This window comes from Amphiura filiformis, chromosome 9 (genome assembly GCF_039555335.1).
Source record: "Amphiura filiformis chromosome 9, Afil_fr2py, whole genome shotgun sequence".
Classification (NCBI taxonomy): domain Eukaryota; kingdom Metazoa; phylum Echinodermata; class Ophiuroidea; order Amphilepidida; family Amphiuridae; genus Amphiura; species Amphiura filiformis.
This window is the reverse complement of record NC_092636.1, coordinates 16,301,252-16,321,388: the sequence shown is the minus strand read 5'-3', so window position 1 is coordinate 16,321,388 and position 20,137 is coordinate 16,301,252. Positions and strand designations below refer to the sequence as shown.

The window sequence follows — 20,137 nt, the reverse complement described above, 5'->3', positions numbered from 1 at the left end:
TGTTCACTTAATTCCTACAAGTGGGTGTGTCGCGGCATACTGTCTCCGCAAAGATCAATGGTTTTATGGGGAAATGTTGTATCTGAGTTCATTTTTTTGCCCTGTAGGTTTATCAAATTGGTTTTGAATCACAAGCCAGTGTAACAGATGTAGCTGCATATAATAAGTTACATTTATACAGAACAGTTTACCAACCCAAAGTGTTACAATTAAACATGACAACGAATAAACACAAATCCCGACCGGCACACAACCCAACTTGAAAAAAAAGCAAGGGAATGTGCCGGCATGGGAATCGAACCCACGACCTTCCGATCTCTAGACGGACGCCTTATCCATTAGGCTACCAGCTCCCACTAATAAACAGTGGTTAAAGCTGGGTCTAATGTTATAGCAGTCATGGTATACAATACACACAAACAAATATTACGCAAGTACGCAGTACACAAGTATTACCTACTTTACTTATAATTATACTGGGGAAACGATTAAGCATCAGTAATGATCTCCTTCACTTGTCCTAATCCTTACCATAGATCCTACCCCTAATTCTTAATCCCATTAAACCTTAATCATTACCCCAGTCCTAATCTTTATAGATCCTACCCCGAATTCTTAATCCCATTAAACCTTAATCATTATCCCAGTCCTAATTCTTAATCCTAATTGTTGCCCCAGTCCTAATCCTTACCGTAGAACCTACCCCTAATTCTAAATTCTATTAATCCCTAATCGTTACACCAGTCCTAATCCTTACCAAAGATCCTACCCCTAATTCTTAATCCCATTAAACCCTAATCCTTACCCCAGTCCTAATCCTTACCATAGATCCTACCCCTAATTCTTAATCTCATTAAACCTTAATTGTTATCCTAGTCCTAGTTCTTAATCCTAATCGTTACCCCAGTCCTAATCCTTACCGTAGAACCTACCCCTAATTCTAAATTCCATTAATCCCTAATCGTTACACCAGTCCTAATCCTTACCAAAGATCCTACCCCTAATTCTTAATCCCATTAAACCCTAATCCTTACCCCAGTCCTAATCCTTACCATAGATCCTACCCCTAATTCTTAATCCAATTAAACCCTAATTGTTACCCCAGTCCTAATCCTTACCATAGATCCTAGTACCCCTAATTCTTAATTCCATTAAACCCTAATTGTTACCCCAGTCCTAATCCTTACCATAGTTCCTACCCCTAATTCTTAATCCCATTAAACCCTAATCCTTGCCATCGATCCTACCCTTCTTAATCCTATTAAACCTTAATCCTTACCCTAGCCCTACTCCTTATCTTAGCACTAATCTTTACCATAGATCCAACCCCTAATCCAAATCTTTTGGTTTCAACAGTTATTCCAAATGCTTTATTATTGTTAGTTATTTACACCTTGTGTATTCAAGATGATACAAAAATTTCTGTGTTTTTCAAATTGACAGGGCCCTCCTCCTCAGGCTACCCCTAGAAGAACCAGATCAATGTCTCTATCTCGTGACAACTACTTCAGGGCTTTATACTGCAGTCCTTGCACCAAGACGTACAGATATCCAGATGTAGATGGAACACATGTGCTGGTGCAAGAGATCATGGTGGAAAGCAAACTATCATTCTCCATTCCTCAGCAGATGATGTAAGTAAAAATATCATATTCAGTAAGTTTTAGTATTTCTATGATTACGCCATAGGTTATCATAGTACCGGTGCAGTCGATCCCTGTGTGAGTGGTCAGGCTTTCGTCAGATGTGTCTCTGACTTCACCAGGACTTCACCACTGGGATGATCTGCACTTTTTCCAAGTTACATTCTGTTACCATGCTGTGAAAGTACATTGAAGTGGTGCTTTTTCAATACAAGTTAGGAAGGTACCTAATGGTGCTAAGTATACGAGGGGTACTAATTTAATTTAATATTACGCAAACCACTATCCCAGGAATTGCACATAGTTGCATACCATATTATAATCTTAATCCAGTTTACTCTCATGTGGTTGTACAACATGAGCGCTTCCCTCAAATTTCAGCAATTTGGGGAAATGGTCCTTCCTAAACCAGCTGTGTGCCATTTGCGACCCATGTAGAGCTAAATAATGAGAGCCGGAAAACCTCAGATTAATAAGTAAACAGATTGGAATTTTCCATGTCTGTGCCCTCTAAGCGTACTCGAATGCAGCTGACGCCGCCGGTACAGCATTCAGACCTGGCGACATCGCGCTAAGTTTCTTTTGTGTATGCTCGCTATTTTTGAGTTTGCTCACGCGGTACCTGACTTAGCGTCGATCCCCACGGGCAACATGCCAAGTTTCCACGGTATGCTGAAAACACTGTCCTTGTCATCAGCAGCACGAATCTGAACCCAACTTAACTTTCAACAAAGACCTTCCCCCCAATCGCTCCAAGCTTGGTAGCAGCGGAGATTTTCAAGTAAGGATGACACTGAGCTGTAATAATAGAGTATTGCTCCACTCCCTAGTAACTGTAATCCGGTAGACAAGTGTTCCTGAGTCATAAGCGACAGAGAGCTCAACTTGGGTTATTTTCGTCAATGGTATGTTTGAACAGGGGGCCATCATTTATTCAGGCTGTTAATTTAGTCTACATAATATAACACTTAATCTTTGATACAATGAGTTCAAGAAAAGTTTAATATTTATGCTGAGGCAAAAGCCAAAATATTCAAAATGAATTTTAGTTTATTATGTAGTTCTGAAAATAGAAACTATTCATTGGTAGAACACCTTCATAGGGAGGAGAGTTCAACATGGGTTATTTTTATCAATGGTATGTTTAAATAGGGAGTGGCCATAATTTATTCAGGTTGTTAATTTAGTCTACTTAATATAACACTTTAAAAACTATGATACAATGAGTTCAAGAAAAGTTTAATTTTTATGCTGAGGCATAGGCCAAAATATTAAAAATGAATTTTAGTTTATTATGTAGTTCTGAAAATAGAAACTATTCATTGGTAGAAAACCTTTATAGAGAAGAGAGCTCAACATGGGTTATTTTCGTCAATGGTATGTTTGAACAGGGGCCATCATTTATTCAGGTTGTTAATTTAGTCTACTTAATATAACACTTTAAAATCTATGATACAATGAGTTCAAGAAAAGTTTAATTTTTTACTGAGGCAAAAGCCAAAATATTTCCAAATTTTTTTACTGAAAGTAGATACTATTCATTGATAGAACAGCTCCATAGCCTTTCACTCACACTCTATAATTGGCTTTTCCAGGTAAAATCCATACACCCCTTATGAAAGACATGACCATGACCTTAATCGCCCACGATTTCAAATGGAGTCACCCATTCAGGTACCCCCATTTGAATCAAAGTTATTACATCTGCTCTTTGTTTTTGCCTAGAAAATTGTTTTTACGAGAAGAAAGGAAGAAGCTTGAAGAGTTGAATATGTTTGGGGAGGTAAGATGATATATTTTCTTGATCCACATTCTTAATTGTGATATTTACAATAAGAGGTACCTTAAGGGTAGACTAGGTATTGTTGGTCGAAGCAGCACACTTGCTATGAAATGATAAATGCAATTTTTGTCAAAGCTCACTACCATTAGCAAGATGCTGTGAACTACCAAATCGCAACAGTTTAAAATAGTTGCAAACCTTAAGGCGACAGAGAAAAAACCCTGTTTTACTATGGTGGGCAGACAGACTTTTCAAGTAGAGTTGGTCAAAATCAATAAATTTTGGCCAAAAATCAGCTGATTTTTTAATCATCATTATCGCAGAACTAGAATTGCTGACATAAAATACCTTTTGATATAACATGTCACCAATTGTTTCAAATGAGTGTAATCTTTTCAGTGGTCCTGATTCCAGAAAAGTGCAGAGCTATATAATTTTCCCCTCCCTTTGAAACTTTCATTAACCCTAACCAAACAACAAAAAACCACATTTCACAAAACATAGGCACATGCAGGTATCCCATGTGATGTGATTGCGTCACCATGCGAACAGTCATATGGTCGTGGAAAGCTTGGCCAGGCAAGCTACACCCCCGTGGCAAGGTAGGCCCGTGCACCTGTCTGGCACCCGAAGGGTCACTGGTTCAAAACCGCACCCAAGGGTCGCTGGTTCAAAACCGCACCCGAGAAAAAAAGTTTTCTCTTCTTCTTTCTTTCCTCCTTCCTTCTTTCCTTCCCCTCACCAAAAAGCAGCGAGGGCGTTAGGGTTAAGAACACCTTAATTTTCCTCTTATATGTGTATCTTAATGATGCCACAATTTTAAAAGAAAGCTCACAAAAGAGAGGTGTTTAGAGAGAAATAAATCTGAAGTGGTTTCATTCCACTTGACAGTCAAGTTAGCTTTTCAGTCAAGATAGTTCATTGTGTCAAAGCATTATGCTGGTTTCAGTCTTTCTGCCACTTGCCGCTGAGCAGCGTGACACTCCATCATGCCACTTGTACTTTGTAACATACAGGTCACTTTCTGATTTGTGTTTTCTTCCCCAGTTATCCAGAGACTGGGAAGATGTGAGGTCATCTATCATGGCAGAGCATGTCCACCTAACTGTAAGATATAATGAGTCATTGGAACATCTCAGTAAACGTACAAGAGGTGAGAATTCATTGCGTTATATCCTCTTTGATTTGTATTCCATTATAGAAATACCGTAAAGGTTTCCCTAATGGCGCTATATGGGCTCCCTTGATATAAGTGGACTTTTAGGCACAACCTAAAAGTGCCCTTCTGCAAAATCCCCACCAGCAAATAAGGACACTCATGCAGTGCACCCTTGCATAATGTTTAGAATGGAGATGTTATGATTTGCATATATGTACTACCAAGTTAGAAAATGAAATTTTACCATATCTCGGACCATGTCCCTGTTGTGCAAAAGCACATACAATTATGCACGGAGAGTTTTAATCAGCTTTTATTATTATTATTATTATTATTTATATTATTGAACATGTTCCTTTATTTAGGTCCTCAGTTCAAACGAAGTGTTGACAAAGCGGAGAGATTACTGGAATTTGTTCCTATCAATCTTCATTTGCAGAGGTTAAGAGTAGAACAACCTGGACATAGAGGTAAGTTTCATGGTATGTCACATACTAAAATAAAATGCAAAATCTTTGAAAATTAAAAATTTGATTTTGGTCATACATGTACATTCCAAAAACAAAAGAAAACAAGAATGCAATATACCCTACCTTGTATTTCCTCTACCGTGTGTGATAGACATAGGCAGGTCCAATATGTTGAGTAGTGGTTACCAGTGCAGCAGGTATCCACTACAATTAAATATTGAAAACAATTTTTGTTTAGGAAAAAACATGTAATATCACGAAAACTGCCCTCATTCTATAAAATGAACAAAACTTGTTTGCAAAGTCAGTTATCTTGTGGGTAGTGTGTGATGTATTACCACTACACTTGCAATGCGACACATACAGGCAGCTGATGCATGCCTCGTGTTCCACTACTGCAGTCTACTGTGTGACAGGCGACATGCAGGAACCAATAAAATTAGGCACTTACAAGCTGGACTACGGCCACTGACTAAGAAACTTTGCTTGGTTAAGAAGATTTGAAAAAGAATCAATATTTTGTACCTATTAACAGAGAAAATGTATGACGTAGTGACAGTTGGTGCCCCAGCAGGACACAGCATGAAATTCAAACATGGAGGACTTAAGAGATTAATGCAACAGTACTCAGACGAACAAAATAGAAGGTAAATTCAAAGAATGCTGTCATTAGGCCATTCCATTTAAAATCCACACTACCCTGTGGAAGATTTAGCTATAGTCTTCAACAGAGGGAGTATGAGTTTTGAATACAATAGACAATTGGGGAACTTCCATTTGAAATACTCACTCCAGTTGTGGAGGAATAAGTAAAGCCATAACACAGGGGGAGTATGGGTTTCAAAATGATTAACTCTGACCAGTTACATTTAAAAAACATACTCCCTCTATGGAAGATATTTCCAAAACCTTCCACAGGGGGTAGTGTGGATTTCAACTGGAACAGCCCAGTACCATTTCATCTTTTTAAAAAACATTTTCTTACCAGTTTCAAACACATATGTATTCATGTAAGCAGCTGCAAATACAGACAGCAGTACACCACTTTGGAGTTTATTCAACTTCCTGTGAACATAAACTTTTGAGTGGAGATATCACCTGTGTACAAGCACCCAAAGTACGCAAATGAAGTATTTTTTCTTAGTATAAAATGGATCCAAATAAAGTATTAAAATACTTTTACAACTACTAAAGTAGTTGTTTTCCTACCCTAAGCAAGTATTTTACTGCTATGAGTTGCCAAGAATACACCTAAACTGTGGTACACATAATGAATGGAGGTGGTAGCAATCATGTTTTGTCCAGAATTTTACCTTTATTTCAATTTTTTTTTGCTAAGGTTAGCTTCCCTTTTTTAGTAACATTTGTGTGATTAAGGTGCACATTTCCCTGTTTTTGATACCCTAAATTAGGCACCGGAGTTTCGCGCAAAAAGCGCAAAAAATCACGATTTTGGGGGTCCATCGCTATTTTGGTGGTCAATCGTGAATTTTGAGAATTTGGCCAAAAACAATACTTTTCAATGTAAATTCACCAATAATAACCTTTTTACAACATAACAGGCTTAAATTTTTATTCTTTTATATTTTTAAGATAATAAAAGCCCCAAAATTTTGACCCACCTGCTGAGAATTGAAGTAAATTCTGCAATATTTGTAAATGCAACGTCAGGAAATCGTGCACTTTTTGCATGCTTTCCGAACGAACGCTGGCCTGGGGAAGTCCCGATTGATTTGTTTACAACCAAGCACATGCCGCTAACGTCTGGTTAATGTTTTATGTTTTTATTTATCACAACCTGACAATATTCAATTTTTGTCTCGCCTGATAAGGCAGGAGACTATATAATCACTTTTCCGTGTGTGTGGGGGTGTGTATGTGACAAAGTTTTGGTTAAAGTTTGCTTTCCGCCTATTTTCTCGGAGACTATGAGTCGCATACGTTCCTCAAACTTGGTGGGTGGGTGCATCTTGACCAGAGACAGAACCGGTTTGTATTGGTTAGTGGGTCAAGGTCACTGAGGTCATCTAGGGGTCATCTGAGGTCAAATTAGTAAAAACTGTCGTATGGGCATGAAATTTGGTGGGTCCAGTCAACATTTAAAGCCAAATTTTTGGAAGGTCATTTCGAGGTCACCAGAGGTCATCTGAGGTCAAATTAGTAAAAACTGTCGGATGAGCATGAAACTTGGTGGGTACAGTCAACATTTACAGCCAAATTTTTGGAAGGTCATTTCGAGGTCACCGGAGGTCATCTGAGGTCAAATTAGTTAAAACTGTCGGATGGGCATGAAACTTGGTGGGTACAGTCAACATTTAAAGCCAAATTTTTGCAAGGTCATTTCGAGGTCACCAGAGGTCATTTGAGGTCAAATTAGTAAAAACTGTTGTATGGGCATGAAACTTGGTGGGTGCAGTCAACATTTAAAGCCAAATTTTTGGAAGGTCATTTCAAGGTCACCAAGGGTCACCTGAGGTCAAATTAGTAAAAACTGTCGGATGGGCATGAAACTTGGTGGGTACAGTCAACATTTAAAGCCAAATTCTTGGAAGGTCATTTCGAGGTCACCAGGGGTCATTTGAGGTCACCAAGGGTCACCTGAGGTCAAATTAGTAAAAACTGTCGGATGGGCATGAAACTTGGTGGGTACAGTCAACATTTAAAGCCAAATTCTTGGAAGGTCATTTCGAGGTCACCAGGGGTCATTTGAGGTCAAATTAGTAAAAACAGTCGTATGGGCAGGAAACTTGGTTGGTACAGTCACCATTTTAAGCCAAATTTTTGGAAGGTCATTGCGAAGTCTCCAGGGGTCATCTGAGGTCAAATGAGTAACAACTGTCAGGTGGGCATGAAACTTGGTGGGTACAGTCAACATTTAGAGCCAAATTTTTGGAAGGTCATTTCAGGGTCACCAGGGGTCATCTGAGGTCAAATTAGTAAAAAATGTTGCATGGGCATGACTCTTGGTGGGTACAGTCACCATCAGCCAGATAATCATGCCTAGCCGATAACCACCAAATTCATTTACCTCTACCAAAAGTAATTGCAAATGCAGGCGGTCGCAAAAGCAGGCGAGACTCGTGGTTCGAGAACCGCCTTGTTAATATTTTAAGTTTATTTTCTCATAAATAATCTAGGTTTCCTTTATTAGTATTATTGTTACGATGAATAAAAGCAATTTTAAAGACAAAATGCAAATGATAACCCCTTTTTTTTTTTTTTTGTGGTAGCGCGTGTTTTAGTTTTTGTAGCATCAACACCACATTAATTTTAAAAAAGAAATGCGGAAGTGAAAGTACGAACGAAAATTGCTCAAGATTGACAGACTTTGCTCATGTTTTTGCACCTGTTTTTGACCACGTTTCGGACCAAAACTGATACAGAAATGAGAAAAATTATCATAGCGAACGGAGATGGAATATCACGGCGAAAATGCACTTTTATTTTTTTTAACAATCAACATTTGATGAGGTGTAGACCCGGGGTACGTGTGTATCGTGATAATTGTGAATTTCAGATGGACGCACAAAAATCTGTCTGGAAAACGCATTTTCGCTTTTTGACTTGAATTTTCGCGCTTTATAAAAAAACCGGCCGCGCATTTTGTCGCGCGAAACTCCGGTGCCTACCCTAAATGAGATGCACCGGTATTGAGACCAGCTGTGAAAAAAGACGCTTTTTTTTACTTTTTTTTTTTTTTGTACACTGGTGATATACAGCTTCAAATACAAGTGGCCCCACTGGGGCATGCACACAAAAACACACCCCGTACAAAATTACATGTGTACTTTTCTGAATATTTTCTCATATTTATCTTCCATAACTAACTAAACTGTGCATGTTTCTCCTTCTCTATTTTCTCCACTTTAAAAAAAAAATTAACCATTACTAAAATTTCTGATTAAATATCATGTTTATGTTGGTTTGCATGTTTGTTTCTCGCATTGTCTTGATATGATTTGAATCATTATCATCTGCTGTCTTAATATTCCCATTAACTTAATACATTACTATTATGTTTATACCATCTTCATTTGGGTTTTAAACTTGTAGCGTTGGGTTAGCTCTCGTAAAATGGTAAATATGGAAAATGTGATATCTTTAACATTATTCAGTTAAATGTTTTGATAGGGTATGAGGGAGTAATTGAATTCTCATAGATGCCAAAATGTTACAAAGTATGCAGAAAACTCCTCTTACGTGAACTACTTATAAATCATCTCTGATAATTAATGCTTTAAAATATCACATTGATTTAGAGTATGTTATGTCTGCACATGCATAAGTCCACAAGCCACAAGCCTCAGCACACTTTGACAGGAATTTGCTGACCACAAATGGCCTAAGACACACCATAAAAACAAATTAGCATAATTAAGGGATGCAGTTCTAATATAGATGCAGCCTACATGTAGAATAGCCATGGCAGCCAGGATTAGCTCACCACCTAGTTCTTGTAAGGGTAACCTAAACAATAAGCAGGTACTTGTCAAGGGCAAATTCAAGTTAGCTCAATTCGTTCACAAGAACAAGCAGGGACTGTTTATAAAACATTTTTGTCAAAAATAAAGTCATGTAAAGCTCAAATGCATGGTAATAGAAGAACAATGTGGTTTAAAATCCCAAAAATGTTTGGGTCTTTATCCTGACACCCCCTCCTTCTTAGGACTATGCCGAAGTGTTTCCCCATGACCTCTCTGGGATCTAAGACCTCTGTCATAATTTTCAAGACCATACTGGCATCTTTGCAAAAAGTTATTGTCAGAAAGGACTCTCCTTAGCATTTCTGTAGAGAATTATTTATGGTTTTTAATAGTGAAATATTTCTTCTTCTATTCTTTTATAACCAAATATAATTCATTTGGGAGGCAAAAAAATTGAATTTGTTGCAGGTTTCATTCTTTTAAAAACAGAATATTCCAATCACATGATAACAAGTACGATACCATAAAGATTCACCTAATGGCGCTATGGGGTCACTTAAAGCAATATTATAACATTATCATACAAAATAGATTAGCATTTCTTTGACATAAAATGTTACTTTTTACTGTCAGATATATCCCCTTTTATTTTTGAGCCGAACAACTACGTCAAAGCAAAGAAAATTGGAATTTACTACCAGCGCGTATATCGCCAATATGTCGTACCACTCCTTCGGTCATGTTATGGTACGACCCTTTGTTGTGTAGATCACCGTCCCGCACTGTGTGTTATGAACATCGTGTATGCGTTCGACTAATAATTCCATCGTAATAATAAGACGCGGTTCGGCGCTTTATTCAAAATATCGGATTTTGACAAAACCACAGCACCTAGAGTCTTGATTTTTGCAGGGTGTATTGGTTTATTAAAGTACAATATAATTGTGTAAATAAAATAATATGGCTTTAACACACACAACCTGAAAGTTCCCACTCTGAAATTCTCCACCAGCAGATAAGGGCACAACACCTTAATTCTTGTTAGCATTTATAGGGAGCTCTCTATTTGCACATGAAATTTACCCCAAGGCAAAGGAGCCCAAGTGTACCATTAGGCGAATCTTTACGGTACTGTTGCTTGTACATCAATTTCATTAGGTTACTAATATTTACGCTGGAACAATTACGCATTTTGTGGTCAATTGTGAGATATTAATGACCTCTATTTGCATCTGCATTGTTACAAATTATAAAATATGATTGGATCAAACACATCGTGTATGTTCTTGAGGTTATGAATAGATCTTCTATAGTGCCCTGTTTACTTTATGCTCATTTTGTGGGAGCAGGTCTCATTTTGTTTATTTGTCTATGTATCACATTCAAATTTAAAGATATATTTGCTGTGTGTTTTGTTACATGCCAGTGGGTAATTTTTTTTCATGTAATTTATTGTTTAAAATGCTATGTTGCTTACATAAACACACTCCTACATCCCCACACGCATACTGGTATGACTTGTTAACCAGGGACCAAAACAAAACTGGGGAAATTAGGACAGATATTAAATAACAAACTGTGCACCCAATGGGTTTACACCGGGTCAACTGTGGACTAACTCTTACCAATGGAGAGCTCGCTTCTAAATGTATTTTAACGCTATTTGTATCCTTGTGTGATAGGTAAGAGTGTGGATGTCCACGGTTGGTTGTGCGTCCACTGTTTATCGGAGTGTAATTGGAAGAAATCCATGTTTCACAAGTCATACCCACTCACCCCCACACACACACACATGCTAGTATGACCAGTCAACCAGGGACAAAAAAAACCCATGGGAAAACAAGGTCAGACATCAAATATCCAATGGTGGATATCAAGTTTCACCCATCAATGGCAGGAAAGTGCCAATTATAGGAATGGTCTATATCTGTAGTAAGAGTGCCCAGGAAACATGGATGTCCGTCGTTATGGTGCTTCCACTGTTACACACAGATGTCTTGAGTGTGTCCTCGTTTGCCAATGTTTACAAACACATAAACAAACAAAAACACAAAAACATTATTAGCTCTTGTGCTTTAAATAAATACCATGCTATTCACTACTAACCATACTGCATTTGGTGCTCTTATTGGTGTAACTAGTGCAATAGGCTCCATAGGCCAATCACCCATACCTGCCGAGCAACTAGCCAAGATCGGGAACTGAAGCAAAACTGGACTGGAGTACTTCAAATTTAATGATGGCAGCAAAACACTTCACTATTGATACCATGAAGAGTAAAGCTCATGATTTAGCAGAGAAGGTATGTCAAAATCTACTACGATACAGACCATGTATCAACAATCAAAGTCCCCGTGCATTGTATGCTGTGAATTCTTGCATATTCATGAGGGCCAGTCATTCGATTGTGCCGGGTCTAACAATCATGCCAGTGCTGTTGTGTGTCCTCAGAAAGACCGTAAAAATACATGAATGCGTGCGTAGCAGTTTCACCTGTCGCATTTCATGGAACAATCAGCCCTCATTATCGGGTGATGCTGAGACTTTGACTGTTTGCCTGTTATCTCTCTCGTCCATGGTCAAAATACAATACTGTTCGTCTTTTGGTAAATTCATATTACGTGTGAATTATTTTTGAATTAGCAAACAAGGGATCGACGCTTAGTTTTAATATTTTTAACAGTGATCATCGTCGACCATACTGCGCTGCACCATTAGCTAAACATGTATGCTGCCCTCTTCTGTGCTTATCTATCATGCTGTCACCGCAGGCGGCGAGTGGCATGATAGAGCCGGCAACTTATGAAACCGCCCGGCCGTATGGCATTTTCCATGTACTGGGTTAGTTTTGTGGGGTTCATTATCGAACCCCAACGTTGTATTACATTATTTATTAACATAGGCCTATTTGTTTGTGATATTTCAAGCGTTTTAAAATTTCAAAATAATCCCATTCAATTACACGGTTGATGATGAAAATTTACTGAATTTACATACATACATACATACATACACAATTCTTTTATAAAGCGCCGTTACATCTAGACCACAGCACATAAACAAATTAAAAGCATAAACACAATATAACAAACAAAGTGAGCAATAAAAACAGTCAACTTTTTAGAGGATGCACGGCGACCACCACCTGGATCACCATTTAAAAATTGGTTTGCTGCCCTCTTATTATCTAAGACTTTTGTTCCCTTGTGTGCTGATTCAGTAATAATTCATGCGTAACATAAATTTACCAAAAGACCAATACAGGTTCACCTGTCTGCCAAATCCATAACGATATGATACAGATCATATGTGACTCAAAGTTTACTCAGACCAATTTTGAGCAGATGAATAGACGAAATGTGCAAGGTTTTGATTTTCACGCCTTTTTGAACCCAAAGGTCCGTATGCACAAAAGAGTTAGACTGGGTCTAAAGTTAGACCTGGTCTAAGAGGAATTTAGTCCTAGGAGGAAGGACATTTTCCTTTACATTTGCTTGAGTTATTTTGTATTATTTTTGATCTTTGCCTTTAAATCTTTAGAATTTGCTAGCTACTCTAGGAAGAAAATAAGACTAAAGGACCATTTCTGATGGAATTAAATTCCACTTAGACCAGGTCTAACTTTAGACCCGGTCTAAGGCTTTAATGTATGTATGTTTGAAACTGTGAAGCGCAAACTGCTCAAAAGAGATACAATCAGGAAAATTAATATCCAAAAAGATGTGTTCACATTATATTCTTTTGTATGAAGGAACACATCTATAGTTTCTCACTCTGTATATGAAATGCTATTACAGGTTTGTGAGATAGTTGTTGTTTGTGAAGCACCTTTCATGGAGAATATGTACAATCAATATCGCATCGCACAAACAAATGGGAAACCGCCACGAAAAGGAACTGCCAAATCAATGAAGAATCAATCACATCAACCACACCAATCAGACCCTGATGGGTAAGTGGATTTATAGGTTTGTTTCTTTCTTTTCTTTCCTCTCCTCTCCTCTTCTCTCCTCTCCTCTCCTCTCCTCTCCTCTCCTCTTCTCTTCTCTTCCCCTCTCTTCTCTCCTCCTCTCTTCCCCTCTCTTCCCTCCTCCCCTCTCCTCTTCTCCTCTCCTCCCTCCTCCTCTCCTCTCCTCTCCTCTCCTCTCCTCTCTCTCCTCTCCTCTCCTCTCCTCTCCTCCTCTCCTCTCCTCTCCTCTCCTCTCCTCTCCTCTCCTCTCCTCTCCTCTCCCTCTCCTCTCACCTCCTCTCACCTCCTCTCACCTCCTCTCACCTCTCACCTCACCTCTCACCTCACCTCTCACCTCACCTCACCACCCCTCCCCTCTTCTCTTTTACTCTTTCGCTATTAGTGTTAGTGTAACAAGTTTGTTCCTTGTTGGAAGAAAATCAGTTAGGAAGTGTGTTTTTTAGAGCATTTTGTCTTGAAAATTTGTGCAGTTTCGTGAAAGTATTCTCAAACTTTGCATCATCCTTGGAATGGTTTTGGCCACCGTGATCAGTTCTTGACTTTCTGTAAAGTGTGAGGCCAAATGGATCTGTCAATCACAGTACATATAATACATACCTAAAGATCATCCCTCTAAGGTTGGGTCACAGCATAGGGTGATCAATAAATCCCATGTTTCGAATAGGTGGACCCACTCATTTTTAAACGAGAACATAAATCGACACAGGGAAACCTCAAACTCATACCATGATGCACTTACCAGAGTCATGCGCCTTAACGATTGAACTAATTACACTGCTTCCATGAAGTGCTCAAATTGATTACTGCTTTTGTTATTATCCACAGTGAATGTAGTCACAGTAGTGGTAGTTCAAACATATCTGCTGGAGGAGGAGGCAGAGGGGCCAATCATCGTAAAAGCACACACAGTAGTCCATCGTCCAATCATGTGGAGCTGAGAGGAAAGGATTATGAAGCGTGGGAATGGAATGGTGCTATTGAAGATTTTGTGCGCTCAACAAGTAGTAATAGCGAGGGCAGTAGTGGGGGACAAGCAAATGGCTGTGCCAGCAGTAGTGCAACAACTTGGGTAAATTGAACTTACGGAATATATGTTTACTTTTTTGTAGACAACTGTTGGGTTAAGAACACATCAATTGCTCAGTGCCAGAAGTGGATAAGTGCAATAGCTGCCATGTGTAGATGAATGGAATATACTGTGTGTTCACAGGGCAGTTATTGCATTTATCCACTTCTGGCACTGAGCAGTTGATATTTCTGCTATGTGTGCCACCCATTTAACAGGAACACTCCTGGTTAAAAAAAATACAATATGATTCTGTGCTACAACTACATTCTGAAAAGGGAGAAAAATTGCATGAGTCCAACAATGAGGGCCATTTTTGAAATTATATAATATATATGCTGGGACTTAGTGTGGATTTTAAAATTTATTTGCTTGACTAATAATAAAATGATTTGATCAATCAAAAAACTCTTCCTACGCAACACATGCATCTGGGGATTCCCCTTCCATGCACATCCAATATGCCATCATGGCAGGTGAATGGGTTATTACTGTGACGCATGACATTTTCAGCCCGGGGGGGGGGGGGCACTCACTAAAAACGGGGATGTGCAGCCAGATTGACCCCTATTTTTCAACTCACAACAAACCCTTTTTTATTTTACTGAACCCCCTCTCACCCAATGACCCCCTTTTTGTTTTCCTGTCACCAAAAGACCCCTTTTTTTCCAAAAATTTTGGGAAAACTTTTGTATCTTGACCCAAAAATTTTCCCAGTCTCACTGAATGAATGACCTTTTTGGTAAGATTTTCCCCAGTCTCACAAAAAGACCCCCAAAGTGATTTGAATGCTCTCCTAAAATTAGCAAAATTTTCATGCACACAAAAATTGCATGCTTTAAAATATCTGTTTTCACAATCAATCAATCCTAGTTGGACACACTTTCAATATAATGCAGGTGTTGTATGTTTATGTACTATACTACAAGATTCCTATAGGGGGCACCTGCACAGGTATACCGTCGCCAAGGTACTTGTCCTGTACTGTCCAGTACCAGTGCAGTACCACTGCTGGTGGGTCCTGTGCATTGGTACTGTGTAAGTTCTCTGTGTGTATGTACCAGTTAGGTACCTTGGTGGGGGTGTACCTGTACAGGCGGCCACAAATAAAAATCTTGCAGTGTTGTTGGGGATGTATATGTTAGTGCAATTATATCATCCTTATGTGCTCTATGCTTACAGAATATGTTTGCTTTGTTTATCAATTAGCATGGTATATGCCATAAACTGCATGCAAACATGGAGAGCATAATGCAAGCAATAGAGCTTCTACCTGATTCAGCATCGGTGAAAGAGAGAGAAAGTGCCATCGATTCTGGTGTCAAGAATCTGAAAGAATCAGTAAGACACCTGGAGGACCAAGCTCGCTATAGTGTTGGCTTCTACAGAATGCAGGTACGTCCAGGGTTACTGATTTGTTTGTTATTATTCCAAGAACTGTTATATGTATCCCATTTTTATTTGTTTATTTTCTTGTTTATTTGTTGTTGACAATTTTCACAAACAGACAACCATTTTGTGTTGAAATGTGAACTATTAGAATGTATGACTCGTAGATTTGGTAAAACTCACATAATTTTCTAGCTCTTTATTAAAATCTTTCATACCTACAGGAAGAAAATAAGAACTTGACATTATTACAAACGTTACAGTGCGGAGAGATGTTGTCTTATCATGAGGCGGTAAGTTTTGTAAAGAGAAGAAAAAGGAAAGGTTTCATCAGGCAGGGTATTCATATTTGATGTAATCAAGAAAGAGATACTGTCTTAATCTTCTTCTTTTTTTTTTTTATTTATTTTTCGCAAAAAAAAGTTAGGGTCGGGCCTATTTTTAGGGTCGGTTGGGTTACGCCAATCAAACTTTTTTTAGGCCTTATCACAGTTTAAGTGACACTTAAGTGACTATTTTGAAAAAAGTTGAGAATAAAATGCTGATGAAAGCATGCTTATTACTGTCTTATTTTCTTTGTTTCTTCCTCTGTAGATAAGTGCTTTAATAGCCGGTGTAATAACTAAAGTCCGCAGCAATATTCACAATGTAGGTTTCCTGAATCAAGCTTGCAGGATAGGTATACTGGTCGACTTTGAGAGTCTGTTAAGTACATATGGTAAGTGGTAATCAATAAAAGATATGCTCATTCCTATGTGTTCAATTCACTTGGACACAAATTTTAATTGCTCTATTTAAAACTCTATTTGAAAATGTCATTAAAAAAATGTGACCCATCATATAAAGACGATGCAGTTGTTCATGACTACATGGTTTCTTCTTTCATGAGATCCAGCTCAAAATATTTCGATCCAATCACAATTGGGAGGCTTGTGTGTTTGAAAAGAGCTATGTTCTTTATATTATATGTGACCTGTTCCCACAAAATGAGTGTTAAGTCGCAAGTTGGTAGTTTCAAGACCTGATTTTAATGTTCTTTATGTGCACCTTTACAAGTTAGTAGTATGTCTTTGTGAATATGGCATGCATTCATCAAGGCAGCAGTCATTATATCATTTGTGAATTGGCACAATGGGGCATTCACAAAGATTTGGTACAGGTACAGAGTTGGTACAGGTGCACATCAAACAGAGAACATCAGCTTAGCAGCCAGGAGGTCTCAAAACTACCAACTTGCGACTTAATGCCCATTTCGTGAGAACAGGTCACACATGCAGACATGAATTATACACGAAATTAGGGTTAAGGTTAGGGTTAGTTTAGGGTTAGGATTAGGGTTAGGATTAGCTTACACAAAATAATTACATCAAGGATCTACCATTTTGAGTCTAAATTCAGGCTATTTAATTAACACATTTAACACTTTTTTTTCAGCTCGTTTTGGGCCTGTTAATTCACATTCAGGCTATTTTAAAAAAAAGCCATTCTCATCCCTGCATATATCACAATCTGATCCATTCAGACCAAAGTCAGAAATTTTGAAAAGTGGGTTATTAGCATCACTGATTTGCTCAGTGCCTAAGCTTACTGATGTAAAATCCCTAAGTCCATGCCATACTTGGTTGTAAAGTTATGAACTTGTTATGTAAATTTTTATGTGTGTAATATTTTGATATTTTTATTACTATCACTTTTTTCATATTAAAACAAATCCACAAGCCTATGTCTATCGTTTCAATGATGATCCAGCTTTTCTATGTGTGATAGGTTTTGGTATGCAAATATAAGGTAATTTGTATAATTTATGCAAAAACCCTTAAAAATTAATATCATAATTTTTTTGTATAATATGTAGCTTTTCTTTTCTCTTTGTAGGAGATGAAATGGGAATGATTGAAGACATGTCGGTGGGTATCAAAGACCTCGAGTTTGTCAGCTTTAAATTTGCTCAAAACAGAAATATAGATGCTGATCTTATACCAGTCATAGGTGGTACCAGGTAAGCTGGAAGCTATTTAATTATGCAGATATGCAAATTAGGGGAAGTGGGTGTGATTAGGTAACAAACATAAAAGCTAAAAGAAACCCGAAGAGATTAGACTTCAAAAGTCTGGACTCTTGTGCATGTCTTTCAAAATAGCATACAGTCAGATTATATGGTTGTATGCCTAATAAACTTTGACTTAAAGCGTGGACTTGTTTGTGCATTATGTGTTGTGGCACTAACTCGCACAAATCTTTGTTGATTCTTAAAAGACACAAATTATTGATCGATGGCAGGCTTTTGCAGTATAGGGGTTACTGTTAACTTGCCATAAACATCTCAATGATTTCATATAATTTCATTGTAGCAAACAAAATAACTACACTGTTAGAAATACTGTACATGTTCATGTAACCTCCTTCAATTCATTTGCATAATTTTGGATACCTGAATCGTATTCTGATTCTTTAAACTTCTAATTAGCATGCTTTTGGATACCTCTATATTTGGGCATGCCTAATTAATTATATGACCTGTATGTTTACGTCGTGATGTCATTATTTGGATTTTATGAGCCAAAATGTGTTCGAGTGGGTTAACCCATAGTGTTTCACACATACAGTATTCTCTAGGACATTCAAATGTACATTTTTGCTCTCACATCAATAAGTGGTTGTACATGTATTCTGTTGGTCCATGCCACGTCACTTCCGGTTGATGATGCGACTCACGGTCGAGTGAAAACAAGTCCTTGGTTCGATTTTTTGTTGATGATTTCTAGCTGTCATTGGTGTTGTGTACATCTCCATCGCAAATAGTCAGTGGAATCAAACAAGTTTCTAAGTCTGCAGAGTGGAAGTTACTTACTTGATTTATCGTTAAATATAGTGACAAACTGACAATTAAATTCCATGGTCGAGTGTTGGTTTTTCCAAAATTGAATTTGGAGTGATCAGCATCGATATTTAGCCTCCTTCACAGCTGGTTTCTGTCATTCATAACAAACCGTGAGCCACGTGAAGCTTGGGCCCAAGACTAGAAGTAGCCCGGATGTTGGATCGACAGAATGCGACCTGTACTGTGTTCTATGTTTTCCTTTCTAACCTGGAATCTGGTGTTTTAATAATAGACCTCCACCTAATGCAGCAAACACTGTATGAAAACAAATCTGTAATTATGGAGTATAACAGAATCATTTCCTCTCATGATAATTACATACTAATGTAGAATTCCATTTATGTCATCCATATTTCAGATCCAACATCATAGTAACAGTTCCACTGCCACAGACATTATACAATGAACTTCCGATGGAGTTTCACAAGGGTGGCGGTGGTCCAACTATTAGCGTACACCCTATCATGTTTAGTGTGGGAATGAATGAAGAACAGTCACTAGCAGAATTGTAAGTAACACATACTTTTATTAGCATGCATGCCTTGATTTATATCAGAGTATTCTAGCCAGCGCTCGAAATAAGGCGCGTCCTTGCGTCAAATACCAGTGAAAGTAGTCGCGGACCCGCATATTTCCTACAGTACGGGTCCGTGTGACCCGTAAAAATTGAACCAAGCAAAGAGAAGAAAATCCTAGTTTGGTTGTTCCATTGGAAAATCTGGTTCACCTAATACGTCCAGCTCCCTGGGTTACACTTTCATTTTAGTTTCCCATCAAGTTTTCAACCCGGGTTTTTAATTTTCTACAATCTACATACTTAAGCGGGCCCCTGGACCCCGGCCGTGAGGGGCGAGAGCTTCACTCGCTACGCTCGTTCCGCTTCGCAAGTTTCCTCCATTCTGGGAATTCCCTAATCACATGCCTGAATAAGAGGCTTATGCTTATAAGTTGTACAAATTGGAAACAGCCGTTCAATTCAGCATGTATTAAAGTGAAAATTGAAATTGCTGCCTATAATCAATGACTGATGTCATACTCCCGTTGACTAGCTGGACCCAAAGTACTGTATTGACTTTTACATTTTCTCATATGGGCAAGCAAATGATAATATTACTATTAATTGCAAGGCTATATGATTTTGCATGAAGAAAATTTTACTTGACTTTATCATCCATTAGAAAATTCAGGAGATATCAGGCTTACTAAATAGTTGCTTACTAAATAGTTATACTTGTACTGAGGCTTACTAAATAGTTGTGGATTGCTTTTATTTAATCTTTAAGCTGCAAAAACACAGATTTATTTCAGCTGGAATTAAATAAGATGCCCTTATTTCTGGCATAAATGTACTA

The 20,137-nt window shown here is 38.1% G+C and overlaps 1 protein-coding gene across 1 annotated transcript in view; it reads left to right on the top strand.

Moving 5' to 3' along the window:
* Positions 1-20,137, top strand: part of LOC140160690 (inositol polyphosphate-4-phosphatase type I A-like) — a 69,718-nt gene that overhangs the window by 39,523 nt on the left and 10,058 nt on the right. Inside the window, 15 exon segments of the mRNA XM_072183978.1 lie at positions 1,444-1,634; positions 3,369-3,426; positions 4,474-4,579; positions 4,951-5,055; positions 5,591-5,702; positions 9,109-9,132; positions 11,621-11,677; positions 11,679-11,781; positions 13,277-13,431; positions 14,275-14,518; positions 15,725-15,910; positions 16,129-16,197; positions 16,499-16,622; positions 17,780-17,903; positions 19,144-19,293. Coding sequence (XP_072040079.1) covers positions 1,444-1,634; positions 3,369-3,426; positions 4,474-4,579; positions 4,951-5,055; positions 5,591-5,702; positions 9,109-9,132; positions 11,621-11,677; positions 11,679-11,781; positions 13,277-13,431; positions 14,275-14,518; positions 15,725-15,910; positions 16,129-16,197; positions 16,499-16,622; positions 17,780-17,903; positions 19,144-19,293 — 1,808 coding nt within the window.